Source organism: Chanos chanos, chromosome 10, assembly GCF_902362185.1.
Source record: "Chanos chanos chromosome 10, fChaCha1.1, whole genome shotgun sequence".
NCBI classification, from domain to species: domain Eukaryota; kingdom Metazoa; phylum Chordata; class Actinopteri; order Gonorynchiformes; family Chanidae; genus Chanos; species Chanos chanos.
In genome coordinates this window covers 25,864,550-25,879,489 of record NC_044504.1, presented here as the reverse complement: position 1 = coordinate 25,879,489, position 14,940 = coordinate 25,864,550, and the positions used below count along the sequence as shown (strand labels likewise).

General features: G+C 39.3%; 2 protein-coding genes across 3 annotated transcripts; one reads left to right on the top strand and one right to left on the bottom strand.

Annotated features, from left to right (window-relative positions):
- Positions 1 to 3,020: 3,020 nt before the first annotated feature.
- On the bottom strand, positions 3,021 to 8,832 carry mrasa (muscle RAS oncogene homolog a). Of its 2 annotated transcripts, XM_030786270.1 has the most exons (7): positions 8,816 to 8,832; positions 8,486 to 8,544; positions 6,032 to 6,238; positions 5,186 to 5,339; positions 4,886 to 4,985; positions 4,135 to 4,214; positions 3,021 to 3,500 (listed from the first exon to the last, which is right to left on the bottom strand). In XM_030786270.1, the coding sequence occupies exons 3-7, from the start codon at positions 6,222 to 6,224 to the stop codon at positions 3,401 to 3,403; spliced, it is 627 nt and encodes a 208-aa protein (XP_030642130.1). In that variant the 5' UTR covers positions 6,225 to 6,238; positions 8,486 to 8,544; positions 8,816 to 8,832; the 3' UTR covers positions 3,021 to 3,400. The 2 variants fall into 2 exon arrangements, with proteins under 2 accessions (XP_030642130.1, XP_030642129.1); XM_030786269.1 differs by lacking the exon at positions 8,816 to 8,832 and having other exon boundaries at positions 8,486 to 8,582.
- A 2,806-nt stretch (positions 8,833 to 11,638) lies between these two features.
- Positions 11,639 to 13,254, top strand: tmem177 (transmembrane protein 177). The gene is made up of 2 exons (XM_030786267.1): positions 11,639 to 11,694; positions 12,163 to 13,254. The coding sequence occupies exon 2, from the start codon at positions 12,198 to 12,200 to the stop codon at positions 13,128 to 13,130; it is 933 nt and encodes a 310-aa protein (XP_030642127.1). The 5' UTR covers positions 11,639 to 11,694; positions 12,163 to 12,197; the 3' UTR covers positions 13,131 to 13,254.
- Positions 13,255 to 14,940: the final 1,686 nt, after the last annotated feature.

The window sequence follows — 14,940 nt, the reverse complement described above, 5'->3', positions numbered from 1 at the left end:
CAGTGTCGTTATAATGCATATCATTATAACAACCAATCTGACACTGCCATTGAAATTATGTTAATCATTATAATTCACAGGGCAATTATGCAGTCTGTGTGGGTGCAGTCAAAATAATATTCATAAATCTTAGCTCTGTTGAAATACCCCTTTCATTAGGGGGATGGTTGAAATGATTCTAGTCTGTGACTGCAGCTGTAAATAGAGGAAGAGCTACACTCTGCATCACAAAAAACAGCCACACGTCAACAGAGCTTAATCAAATATTCCTTAGATTAGTGACTTTTTACTTTAACAAGTCTTTTTGGAAAACACCAGTTATGGTGGGTTTGCGTGTGCCAAATAATGATAAAATGTGTAGGCAATGACATTACACTTACCATAATTTTTGTTATCACGAGGCTGCGACCCATTGTTGCACAGTAAAATAGGAACAAATTCCCCCAACCACACTCTGTGTCATCTGAGGGTACACCACACATGACTCTTTACTTAGATACTTTATGCACCAGGCTTTCACATTTAACATCTTCTGGAACTGATAAAAAGCTGCTTAAATGTGATTGTAAAATTATTTTGCTTTTTCATTCTTTCGAGTCAGAAAAAATTACAGATCTGTCCTCGCACCTGTTTCAGGTCTAGAGACAAGGAACAGAAACCAAGACTCTGTCTCCTCTTGCACAAAGCTTGTCTGTGCAGTAGCCCTCACACACATACAAACATTCCGTTAAAAGAGGAAGCCCAAGGACTTGTAGTTTTCTCATAATCTTTATTCATATTAACCCCCTGGAGCTCAGAAGGAGGAAGTCAAGAGGTTGTTACTTACTGATAACGAGTTATTACTTGTGGTAGAGAAATAATAAATAAACAACAGACTGAAATCAAAATGACATCCATAAGAAAGTTAAAAATGCTCAAGAAACAAAAAAGATACAAAATGTACAAAGAAAACTTCATTTTGTTGAGTAGTTACCTTATTTTCTATGACTAATATCTTGCCATAGCACCTCCTAGTCGGGCTCAAGAAACACCAACGTTTCCAAGCAAACAGCTCAATAGAACACTAAAGTGAAGTCTGTGTTGTCTTTATTCGGTATATGGAGAAAAAGTGAAATGGGAACATTTTGATCAGTCAGCCAAATACAGTGAGGAAAAGTGGCTATTTGTAATCTTAACTTGAAAGATGAAACATTGAAAGCAACCAATGACGATGTGATATGAAATGATACAATGTGTTGTGTAGAGCTCCTGAATGTCAGTTGACAACCCAACTAACATCATGGCACAGCAACATCCCGAAAGAAATTAGCAACTGTTTTCATGCAAGGTCGTTGAAAAAAAAAACAGCATTTCAAAGTTTTATTTAATTACACATAACTCACTGTATGTATCTCATTAAAATGCCTTACATAATCAGCGAGAACTTACAAAACAGGCATAACTTTTCGGTGGTCCCTGTTTATGTCTATAAGTACCAGTTTGCCCCTGATGTACAAATGTCAGAATAGTAGGCTAGTTATTATAATGCTTTTACTTGATTTTCTGTTCATTAAATTGCAGGGCCAGATGTCAAATCCTAACTCTGTTAGAGTTTGTTGACTTGCAAAGCACAGGAAACCCTGTTTTATAAGTGGGCAGTTGGCCTTGTTAATGAATTATTAATATCAGTAATTTATCAATTACCACAAGGGATGCACTGAATACCTAATATAAAACGATGGGAATTTTCTCAGATGTGAATGAAAACTGCAACCTGTTATTCCTCTACAGGCTGAAGAGCAAAGCAAATGGAACAGTTCTGACGAGTAAAATGGATTAAGGACATTTTCCCATACTGAATGCTATTTAACAGCTTTAAGCTATATTTCACATGAATGCATGTCTCATATTTTGCATGTTAGCTTTCATACAGGTTTAAATAAAAAACATTATTAGAAATATAACACTCACAATTCTAAACAGCTTCTTCAGATTTGGTCAGTGATCAAAGTTCTCTGCGTCTGGGTGTGCGAAATTCTAGGCAGACCCAAATGCAATTACATGATCTGTGCACCTGGTTATGACAACACGTGTTGGCTTCTTCTCAGAGTTCATCATGATTCAGTACAATACAGTGCACTTCAGTGTGGGAGTTAACAAGGCAGTTTGAAGAGCAATTAATACAAATGATAAAAATAAGGAACTGCTGCTATTTGCTGGGTAAAATTCAAATCAATGGCACCAACAGATCTTTTAATGTTCTGTCAATACAATCATTTGGCTACTTGGTGGAAATCAGCTTACAAAATATATATTATTACACAGCCTTTAACGTTAACATTTTTCTTAAGGCCGTATTCATGATGTGTCAATTTTAAATGCCATTGTAACAATTCGTTCCTCAAACTTTTATTTGTTTATGCATGGCACATTTATAGAAAGCATACATGGCACTACAGGCTAAAAGGAGCAGACAAAACTGGCCAAGTCGGGTGTCACGTGCACACTTACACGTCCATAATTGTGATATGATTCTGGAGATAAGAATGTTTGAAAGCACCTCAGAACGACAGAATCCAAATATCAATAGCAATGTCTATGACAATATTGTTATTATAAAGGAAAATAACATTGTCCCTTTAAAACTTGATATCTTACGCAAAGAGAATGTGCAAGGAGATTTCTGCTTATTTACTAGTGCAATAGAAATTCCATTTGCCTTCCAACAAGACGAGCCAATACCTTTTTGTGCTTAACAGTACTAGCATGGAGGTATCAAAAACTGGTATGAAGAGGTATAAAAAAAAAATTCCTAACACACCTTGAAGAGTGTTCGGTACAAACTGGTGCAAATTACTGGCTATACTTTGGCCACGCTTGTTAAAATGATCCTTCAAAGTGTGCCCATCATCACACACTCATAGACTCATATGGTTAAAAAAAAAAAAAGAAGGAAAAAAAAAAGCCAGCTTTGCTTTGGGTTCATTGAAAACAATGCAAACAAAGAATATAAGCAATAATCAATACCAAAAACCACTTATATTTAGCTATACAACTGTCTACATCATATCACATCACATTTAGCCAGTCAGAAACGTATACATTCTTTTATGAGCCCCAACAACAAAAACTCTGCTCACAGCATTGAGAACAATCATTAAATCAGGTCAGTTATTTAGTCGATCTACGATCCTTTCTTTGTTGAAGTGCAAACTTGTGGTAGCTTTGTGACTCTTTAGATGCCTCCACGCTGAGGAAACACTGGCCTCCCTACTAGGGAGACTTTCCTGAGAGAGACTGGAGGTTCCGTGACTCAACATCATCTTCTCTGACAAGGAAAAGTCTTTCCTCCTCCTATATTCTCTTTTTTGGGGAGGGGGGTGTTTCATCTCTAGGAACTTTGAGAAGATAGGAGAGGTAGTCAGGAAATAACACAGTGTAGTTTGTGTGAGGCTGTGGCCCGATCACCACGCCATTTCATCTTTTTCTTCTTCTTCTGACTTCTCTCTGGAACCTGCTGCCTGCAGTATCACAAAACAGAGAGAGAGAGAGAGAAAGAGAGAAAGGGAGAGAGAGAGAGAGAGAGAGAGAGAGAGAGAGAGAGAGAGAGAGAGAGAGAGAGAGAGAGAGAGAGAGAGAGAGAGGGAGGGAGGGAGGGAGGGAGGGAGGGAGGAAGAAGATAGTGAAAGTGTTTGACAGCAGAGGGTTAAAGTGGATGAGGAAATTGAAAAAATAAAAAAAAAGGATGGTTAGTGTGTGATAACCCCTCTGAAGCAGCTGCTGACAAGTTTCATCGTATTTCCCTGTCCACCCCTGTCTTAAATCTCACTAAAACAGTTAAGTGCTCCCTAAGACAGGATATGACTGTACTGAGAATCAACACAGCAAATTCCACAGAAATTACACTGGTGCATTCATTCAGGAAATGGTTCTCTTCTGAGATCCAGTCCTGTCAGAGCTCCTGGCTGACTGCTCTGCAGCACATACTGTTTTAAAATGCTTCACAAACATCTTCCAAACAACTTATGAGTACTCAGTAATAGCTCCTAAACCATTTTTTCATGAGGAAATTCTGATTCATGCATGCCACCAGGCTAAACAAAAAAAAATGCCCAGAAAATTAATAAAGTGCTCACAAATGAAAGGTGTGTCTACCTGATTACCCTGACAAGCTCATGAAATGCTTTGTCCACATTCATCGGAGGGTCCTTGGCACTTGTTTCAATGTAAGTAATCTGTCAAAGGAATAAAAAAAAAAAAATAACAATGACTTTGTGCGGTTGAAATTCTCTCCTCCACTCCTCATGCTCTCTAAAATCCATGAATATCCAAAAATAGCAGAGCCATTTTTCTATCAATCACATGCCCTCACTACACAATTCATCCCATAATAACAGCCTGCTGCTAGGTCTGAGTCAGCAGAACCACTAGAATATCCCTCAAAAGAGCACACACAGACACACACAAAAACACATTTCAAAAATAACACACGGGCTTCAAGGCTGCCCATCCCACTGTCTGCCATCTAAGTTGCCTTCTTCTGCTGGTTGGTTTTGCATTTTGATTAAAGGAAAAAAAAAAACAGTTCATGGTTTAAGGCCTCTTTATACACTGTGAAAAGACTATATAAAGGGACTATAACTATGATGTATAATGGTATAAAGTAATATACGATTTCTGTGGCCAAAATGTCAACTGAAAAAGTCTAAGTCTAAAATCATTTTTTAAATATATGGAGATTTCCCTGATCCTAATCATTTCTCTCCAATCTCCTTGAGACCTTTTCTTTTCATTGTCTTGCAAAAAAGCCCCCCCAAAAAACCACCCCTAAAGTCTGAGTAAAGCAAAGAAATTTAAGCATCATTTTTCTACACCCACCCCATGTTGTCCGTCTGAAAACACTTACACTATGCTTGGCAGCCATCTCAAAGCCCTGCTCACTAGTCACCTTCCGCAGATGCACCAGGTCCACTTTGTTAGCCACCAGGATCATCGGGAAAGACTCCCTGAATGCAGCATCAGGGGAGAGACACACACAAAAAAAAGTAAATCTAAGGAGAGGCAGACAGAGATTATATCTGGTGATTATATCTTCACCACACTCTGTGAAGACGACAGTTTTCATGTGTGTGGGAGGGGGGGCTGGGGGGTGGGGGGTCAAAATCTTTTTTCTGGTGGGGTAAATTTATGAAAAGGCAGCCCTCACCGATCCTTCACCCTGAGGATGAGCTGGTGAAAGCGGTCGACATGCTCAAAACTGGCCTTGTCTGTCACTGAGAAGACGATGAGAAACCCATCACCCGTTCGCATGTACTGCTCACGCATGGCACTGAACTCCTCCTGTCCTGCCGTGTCTAGTACTACAGAAAAAACATGCATATGTATGTTCAGAATCAACAATTTGTGTAATAAATTTGTGTACAGTCCGTCTAAATCAGGGTTAAGTAATGAATTATATCACATTATATTTCAGACTAGATTACAAATGCCTGTGTGGAACTTAGGTTGCCCTACATGAACTGTCAAAGTAGCAGCTGTTATTATATACATAGGTAACAAATAAGGGTTTTGCATATTGCCAAATTGTTTTGCATATAAACAATTTTTTTTTAGCATATTGTTTCATTTATTCTGATCATTGTTTTCACCCATGAACTGCTATATCATTTTGTATAGTTCCTTTAACGTACTGCACTTCTATCATCTACTTTATACATGCTATTCATCGAAAGCACAGACTTTGCACTAATTGTGGTGCTGTATGACGCTGTAGTGATCTCATGCTTAGCTATGTATAACTATACCCTAAAACAGGAACTGCACTTATCTGGCCGTTTTGTGCCCCGGAGCAACCTGCACCTTACTGATTAATTTACAGATTTGACTATATTAACTTTTTGTGAATATAGCTGATGCATTTATTTAATCTAGATTTTACCCCATCAACAGAACTAGCAACAATAATCTTTATGATATAGTGATGGAAATGACGTGGTGTCATGGCAGCTACTGAAAACAAATTGTTCTCCTCTGACACATTTAAGATACCTACCATCCAAGATGGCCCACTGGCCATCAATCTCAGTGTGTTTCAGATAAGAGTCCTCGATGGTTGGATCATAATCAGGCACAAATATCTTCTGGAAAAACTGGATGGTGAGAGCACTTTTGCCAACACCCCCATCTCCCACCACCACAAGCTTGTATGTGGGAAGGTTGTCACTGGGGACTGCGCTGGCTGCCATGACAACAGCTACACCTGCAAGACAGAATAGGATGTTGATATTCCACTGCCGTTGCTGACCAGTCTATGCTACCTCACCGAACCTTCACCTTCAAATCAACCAACTGTAGAAAATATCAAAAGCTTGAATAGCAATAATAATTATTATATCTTACAAAATCTGGTGATATAGACTGTTTTTTTTTATCTGAAGCAAAAGTACTTTCAGATGCTTGGCCACTCAGGATTTCAGAGGTAACGGTCCATTCCTTTGACAAGTATAAAATCTCACACAACCCAAGAAGCCGATCTACAAAGACATACAATTGTACTTTGTAATTCTTGCTATTTTGTGCAAGATGCTAGATGTGAATCCTTCACCACATTATATTCAGCGTTGATTATCTTTTGGTTTGCCACAAACCCTACCCAATAACATAATTGCTTTGGTTGTGAGTTTAAATCTCAGTGATACCACAGGTGAAAAAACCCCAACTGGCCATGCTCTTAAAGTGTCAGCAAGACAGTTCACGCCCCATCATCAGACTTCAGTAATTCCTGTTGTTATCAGTGCACCTGCACCACTGAAAACAAATTTAGGGGAAACAGTGTGGGCCTCTGCATGCACCACATTCTTATGGAGATGCTTGCAAGTTGTGCAGATGAAAAGAATCCTGCACCAGATATCTAGCTACAATAATCTAATAATCTAGGAGCAATAATAAAAACAAAAACCTCACTTATTAATTCAGTTCAGTTCAGTTGATAAGTATTGAACCTTTTCGATCCCAAACCATTATCCAATAAAACAAAAAAATACGTTGATGGGATATGATCCACCAGCCCAGCAAAGAAAACATTTAGACACTATCTTCTTAGCTCAATAAAATACTCTCTCAAACTCCAAATGCAGTAGGCATCCAATAGGAGATATTTTGATTCGACCCACTTGCCATACACTAACTTTGACACATTGACAGACGAGTCCAGTGATCTGTGACACAGGGCACACAGAGCCTGGCCACAGGAAATGGATATCAAATGCTGACAGCCACAGTTTCCTGCAGCCCACAATGTCAGGAAGAACTGAGTTTCCTTCCTAGTTTCACACTGTCAGGACCTTTTGATTTAGGTGGATCCTTTTTCACAAGGGAACCACAAGACACTTCATTCCCCTTGAAATACCATGAACAAGTTGCTTTATTTTTCTTGTTTATGAACATGTGGAAAATAGCATTAAGCCTTTCAGAGATCCATTTCAACAGTCTAAAGAATTTTCTCTGATTTAATCAGAAAACTCTTGCATGATTTCTGAAAGCAATCAAAACATGTTTTGTCATATGTCACATATAACAAAGAAACGTACATGTTCCTGACTCACGTGGTCACCGAGTTGCAGATGAGACTAGAAATCTATGGCTGTGCAAAACATTTAAGTTTCTCTTCAGATCAAATCAGTGACCTCTGCTTTGCAAATATCTAAGTTAGCCTAGACTCTGGCCTGGTACAGGCTGAATATGGCTTTGCGTGTTCCATCACTGAAGTTTAAAGGGTGTTCTTTGTGTGGTCAAGAGCATCAACCGTTGGGTGAATTGATCCTTTAAAGTTCCAAACAACCCGTATGTTACAAAAAAGTAACCATTGTAGATTATAAGTGTCATTAGAGCAATCAAACTGAGTGAGTATCTATTACGGGAAAACTACATTTCACTAGATGAAGCAAGAGGCTGTGTGCTTCTTAAAAGGAATCATTGTGTCACGCAGATGAATGAGATCGCTAACATAAAAATAAAAATTCTCTCAACAGTTTCCCGGTAATATCAAACAGCTGCTGCTCTTGCTTGATCTACTTTATATGGTGCGAAAAGGGGAAGCTAATTTCGCTGTTGAAAGAAGTTTCCTTTAAATGTGGACACCCGGTGCGTCTACAACACATTTTAAAAAAAGCATACACGCTTTGACATTTCTTTAAATAAAGAGTAACACTGATGGACAACCCACGCAGTGTTTTCGGACACATTACAGACGTTTGCAAGTGCACTAACTTTGCTTGTAACACGAAAACGAACAACATTATACACACCACAACAATTTGGGGTTATTTCCGCAAAATGAAGATGAATGTATCGACCCATAACCTCGGCCGTTATATTGAATATAACAGATATTAGTCCAACGTTTCAGAAAACTCACTCAAGAAAAGTTAGTTTTACTAAAACTTATAATATGGTTTGAATAGGCTATATAAACTTGTATATAAAAAAAATTAGCAAAGCAACTTACCAACAGATAGGATCGGAAACAGGCTGAATTCCCTGATTTTGTCTTCCACATCACTAGTCCTGCGATGTTAGAAAACCGTCAACATGTTTGCCAAACTTATACTACACTGTATTCATCCTTCCTTTTGGATCAACAAATTCTGCCACTCTCATCAATCGACCAAAAATTACAGTGTAACAATCTTTATATCGCAAGTGATGATACTATAAATAGAATAACGGCGTCGGGGTGTACGTTTTGCTTTTCATAACAAAACTCTAGGTAAACGTGAGCGTAAAGATATTTCAGTAGTCTTTTCTGAAAATTAATAGTCTTTCAAAATATGTTCACCAGTTCTAGGGGAGCCGTTTTCCCTCGGCGACCACAGTTGCAACATGTGATGTGAATAGATTTCCCTTCTCCAGAAAATGGACTGTTCCGTGTTGCAGCCCTCATCACTCTTAAAGTGGTACTTGAGTCAAAAGCGTTGTTGAAACTGGGTGAGATCTTATTTTCCACTGAAATCGACAAATTCTTGAATATTTTTTCACAGTGCCGACTTGTAAATTTTCAGGATTTACACCCCGTGAGGATGCCTACTTTTTCAGACATATAAACCAAATTTTATATGGAGTTTATTATCTGCATAGGTCACTATTGCTGTCGTATGCAAGATGTTCGATGAAAAGTGGAAAATCCCTAAATAATCTACTGGGGAGATGTCACTACTGTCACTACTGAGATATAACAGATTATTGCTGTCAGTCTAGGGTCAGTCCCAATCATGCCTGTGAGTCTATTTAAATGACAACAAAGGCACGCACAGAGGCTTTGCATGTCATGGGAGTTGGAACTATGCAGAAGATTCCTCGCACCTGTACAGCGCAACCACTAAATAACTGTAACATTACCATGGAAAGCAAGTTGAAATCACCGATAACTTTACGGGTTTAGAAAGGTTGAAAACAATGCTGCACCCCTGCACTTATTATTTGAGTTTTCATGATTAACTATGAGCACTGATTTCTTCTAAACATTATGTTGTTTTACATTTTCAACAGAATAACTCCTTTCACCGGTCCTTTCTAGCACTGCTCAGTTGCTCTATAATACTAGTGTTTTGTGTATCGTTGTTTTAATCGGTTTATGGAAAAGAGGCACATGGAGGACTTTGCATCTCCTCATCACAGGTGTATTTAGAATTCTTCATCATAAGTTTCCCGTTAAAAATAAATTCAATGGAGCCAGTGTGCACCACACAGGTGACACACTATCGGTGCAAATTTAAATCTTCTTTGCAAGTGAGGATACCATATCCCCCAACTTCCAAACTCAGTTTTTGACGTTGTTGATTATATAGATTTTTGGGAAATGTTTCACAAGCTGGAAATCACCATCCCCTCTATTCATGTTGTCATACACTCGTCATATATAGCCTAGTCAATATCGCGAAAAACCCGTTTGGATTTTTGCTCATCAGATCGATTTACAGTCAGTTCATTGTATGATATTTATAAGCCTGTATGTCTTAAACTCAGAGTGTTCGGTCCGTGACACAGTGCCATTCCATGTTCTTTCTGTCTCCTCTCAGTTGCCGCGCGAATCAGGTGCATCAGAATTAGCCTACCACTTGAACCCCTTTCAGGTCCAGTTGCTTCTTTCCTGCTCACCAACATGACTAAAATTTCACTTTGTTTCATATCTGCTATTTGCGAATGAACGCTCCCCCTTGTGGTTTAATCACGGGGCTATATTAATGATCTGTGATAAGTGGATCGTTCATGTGAGTAAGAGGGGTGGAAGGAACAAAAATTAATTGATAAAAATGGAAGCCATGAAAATGCATGTAAACTGAAAAATAGAGCGGTAAAAATGGATGTGAAATGAAAAAATAGAGTGATAAATTGTCAACTGGTTTGATAAACTTGATCAACATTTTATTTGAAACAGTGCTGCTCTGATAATCAACTCGGCTGACAATTATGGTTTACAGCAAGCAATTTTTGTTACTTCCGCCCAAAATGTCAATCAAAAAACCAAGCCCACTGACGAACTGATTGAGTTTTTGGCTCTCAACTTACAGGCCTGCCTGCTCGTGAACTGCTCTTGTGAGAACTGACATATCCATATATGAGACCTGCAAGGAGGGAAGAACTTGCCGTCTTAATTTCAGCTTCTAAGCAGAGGCACAATGTCCTCCGCTCCCTGCAAATTGAGAGTCAAAAACTCGATCAGTTCGTCAGTGGGCGTAGTTTTTGATTGACATTTTGGGTGGAAGTAACAAAGATCGCTTGCTGTAAACAATAAATGTCAGTTGAGTTGAATAGCAGCACTGTTTCAAATAAAATTTCAATCAAATTTATCAAATCAATTGACAATTTATCACTCTGTTTTTCAGTTCACATACATTTTTACCCCTATATTTTTCAGTTCACATGCATTTTCATCACCTCCGTTTTTAGCAATTAATACTTGTTACTTCCACCCTTGAGGCTACTTTCCTTAAATGATAAATGGCTCTGTTTTCATGGTATCACCACTGTTTTAATCAAATCAGCTTTAAATTAATCAAATCATTTGATCACTCTATTTTTCAATTCACATGCATTTTCATCGCCTCCATTTTTATCTATTAATTTTTGTTTCTTCCACCCCTCACAAATGTTCGCGCCAAACGTAACACAGTTGTTTGCATCTATGTATCACTATTCTTGTAAGCGCCCCAAAAGTTAAAGATAACGCGTGATATAATGTTACCTTAAATTTTAGATTAGGCTTACTAATCTTTCACTTTTACTTGCAAAATTTGGAATCAGCGTTAGGCTGTGTAAATCAAAGTATATACGACACTTTATATCAGCGTGCACAACTGGAACTGTATCATATTCTACATATGTATCATATGGTAATTAGTGTCTCAGTTCGACAGATGCAACATCAAAGGCACAATGTGAATTCTGAGAAACATTTCTACCTGCAAATGTTAGTTTTAAATTTGATCTTTCGGGCGCCCGTTCGCAACGGTACAGCCGTCTGGAAATACACAACGCACGAAATATGCACCGCTGTAGATAAATTCGGCCGACCAGATAAATTCGTCGCTCTCCTAGTTTACGACAAACTGCTGTGTTGCGACCCGCTTTACGGCTGACGGTCGCATGTTTTCGTAATACCTTGCATGGTGGATTGCTGCTGTATCTGCCCTTGTGGAGATGTACGTCCAATAGAAAGTAAGTAACAGCATTTAAGATCATTAATCGGAATGCTTCCGCGGTATGTCACGTCATAGTATGTCATTTTAAACATTTTGGCAATGTTTAGTGGAAAATCTTGTCGTAGATAGGTTTTTGATATTGTTTGTAATCACTAACGTATGAGACAAGACCTTACTTCAGCATATTACAAGACCATAGTAAAGGTACATTTCGTTCCCATCATCTACTTCAGTTGTGAATACATGCGTTTTAACTGTAAAACGGTGGATAGCACTCAGTTTGACTTAACTTTTACTATTTGGGAAGTACGTGCGTTTAGTGTAAGAAATAAAATGTCATTCAGCTCTACGCATAGTTTATAATCACCGGAGAGTCGTAGAATTAGTTTAGGAAGCTTGACCACAGCTATCCCTTACTTACTGATACTGAACTATAGTTATTAGGCGAGTAATTGTGTAATTGTGCTTCTTCTTTTCTGTGCAGACACATCCTTTTGGAGATATCAATCAGACTAGGTCATGGCTTCGCAATTTCTGAAGTTTTCCGTACTGCTGCAGAAGTACAGGACACCACTGCTTCTTGTTGGATGTGGTGGCGTCTTCTCTGTCAACATGATCTACCATGTTTTCCCAGATCAAACCTATAGAAAGTTGTATCAGGCCTGGCACAAAGGAGAACCAGCTACCTTGTCTGAGAAACTGCAGGACCTGTTTCAGAAGGTGTTGAAGGACACAGCCGTTAGCTTGCCTAACAACTACACCGCTTTTGCCGCCTTTGGCTTCCACCCGGTTGGAGCAGGAGTTCCGTGGTTTCCCACGGGTGCTCAGATTGGCATCCCTGCCAATTTTAACAGCACCACCGAGGACTCTGAAGGCATCACCAACCGCACCATCCTCATTAATGGCAAAGAAGTGGACTGGGACAGCAACAAAGGCACTGCCCTTAAGGAGGCACTGCTGTTCTCACCGGAAGCTCAGAAATTTGCGGTGGCGAGGGAGGTGGCACGGCTGGCGGCGGGTGGGCCAGTGTTGCACGCCGCAGTGGCCCCTGCCTGTCTCGCTGGGGTTTGGGTCTATAGTGTAGCCCTCAAGCAGATATTTGGTCTCTATGGAGGATCGATAATCCTCCGGGGAGTTGTGAGTGGAGTGGCTCTGGGGTTGGGAGCCGTGTCATATTTCTTGGCCTCTGATGCTGTCAGCCAGTGGCTGGACTACAGCTCAGACCGCCGTGCTGCCAGTGTGTCCCGTGACTATGCCAAGGGTGGTGTGGAGTTTTATGACAAAATTCTGTCCAGAAACAGGACTCTGCGTTCTCTAATGGGTCCAAAAGGAGAGGAGATGTATGCACCGAGTGGTAACCTGTTTCCCGCTCACTTACTGCGACTGAAGCATGCTCCATATACCTCAAGACGGGATGGTATCCTGAATCTTCTAAAGGAAGAGAAAGTGTGAAGAACAGAAAGTTTTGGAAATACTTTCAACAGGTTATATTCAAGACCAATAAAATACACATATTAAGAAATGTGGAGGATTCTTATTTTTGGCACTTAAAGAAGAAGAAAGTATTTCAGGCCTGCAAACTTTAGCCAATCTTCATATGTTAGAAAAAAAAAACACAGAAAAAATATGCAAAAAGCCCTCAGAAATGTCTAGACCTGGTATGATTAGTTTTGTAGCTCTTTACATAAATGATTTTCACCCCTAAGCTGGTTATGATTTGTCAGTTGTGTAACTGTTCTTGAAACAAAATTGATAAGTGTGTGCATGCACACTTTGGCTAAGAGTACAAGACTAATATGTACCATTTACTGAATGAGATTTTAATGAGGACTGGACCAATAACTTTTGTCCGCTGGAATGCCATATTCTGTAACGTGTAAAATGGTGTGCAAAGTTCTGTAAAGAACACCAGAGAAATATCCCACAGCTGCATAAGCGTGTAAGAGAGATGTGAATAAGAGTTTACTTTGAGACTCTTCTCTCATTATTATGTCAAGTTTGACCAGCAGCAAAATTTTTGCAGAAAGTTGTGCTGTGTTTTCAGTCTATGGAGCAGCATACCTAACAGCACTGAGAGTGCTCTTGGGCTGCCAGGCGTATATATACAACCCTCATCATACTGATTTAAATAAGATTTTTCCCATAATTTATTCAGAGCCCTATAATATACAATGTCCAATATGTGGATGCATGTTCAGTTTATTTCCTCATAGGTATTCCATAAATAGAACCAAATAATTAATACTGTAATCCAAAATTTACACCGTTTTTGGGCTAAGCAGCTTTCTGTTGTGTCAGTGACAATGTTGAGATAATGAGCACTTTCCACTAATGTGACAGTCTTGTACCTGTACATGGATTTTTTTGTGTTTTCTTCTATGTTTGGCTGTTTTGAGCAATGTCTCCTCATTAGTTAATAATACATGAGGTCTGAAAATGTGTGCTGAAAGTGCAAAACCCAGCTTGGCAAAACCAAAGGCCTTCAAATGGTTTTGGTCCCTCTGTCACCAAAATATGCTTTTTAAGGCGTGTTAATCAGCCGTCTTGTTTGGCGTCTGATTTAGGAGAGATGGCTGCGAAACCAATTACAAGTAAGAGTAAGGAAGAGGAAAGGCTTGTCTAGACCAGTGGTGCTGTTCACGAAAGGCAGCTGAGGCACGGGAGCGGCAGATAAGACTGTCGGGCCGTACTGAACGAACCACGTATTACATACAGATCATTCAGGTTCTGTGTTTACAAATTTAAACTTCTTGCTGACAGTGCTCTGGAGTACTCTTTTTCTGTTTGCATGGTTAGTCACTACACTACTTCATCTCTTTAGTCTCTGAAGTGTTTATAATTTAGCGTTTGGACAGGTTTGCATTTTTCAGATGGGCATACAGTAGTGGAAGGTGCTGTAAATGATGATTTCAGAACAACAACAGAAAGAAAAAATATTATATACACACGCACACACACACACACACACACACACATATATATATGTATATAGTATTTTACCACATTACTAACGTGTAGCAATGAGAACCAAGGCTGAAGTAATCCAGCTGTGATCATAGCTTTTAACACAGCTGGAGACTGAATATAAGTACTGTTACTATGGTCTCTGTGTGTATGACAAGTCCTTTTCCAGATATTCAATTTGCCTTACAGACAGGAAATTAAAACGAAGAGACTGTTTTCTCCCAGGTTGTTTACACATCCCACGCCACCACTTCGAAGAGTAAAAACATTGGTGTGTGTGCGCGTGTGTACTTGAGCA

What these genes read in the sequence shown, in the direction of transcription:
- mrasa (XM_030786270.1), bottom strand. Translation starts at nt 6,224, where the DNA reads ATGGCAGCCAGCGCAGTCCCCAGTGACAACCTTCCCACATACAAGCTT. An exon ending in ATCCTCAGGGTGAAGGATCG is followed by an intron (nt 4,986 to 5,185) that starts GTGAGGGCTGCC and finishes TGCTGCATTCAG; the next exon opens with GGAGTCTTTCCCGATGATCC. An exon ending in AGATGGCTGCCAAGCATAGT is followed by an intron (nt 4,215 to 4,885) that starts GTAAGTGTTTTC and finishes TTCCTTTGACAG; the next exon opens with ATTACTTACATTGAAACAAG.
- tmem177 (XM_030786267.1), top strand. Translation starts at nt 12,198, where the DNA reads ATGGCTTCGCAATTTCTGAAGTTTTCCGTACTGCTGCAGAAGTACAGG.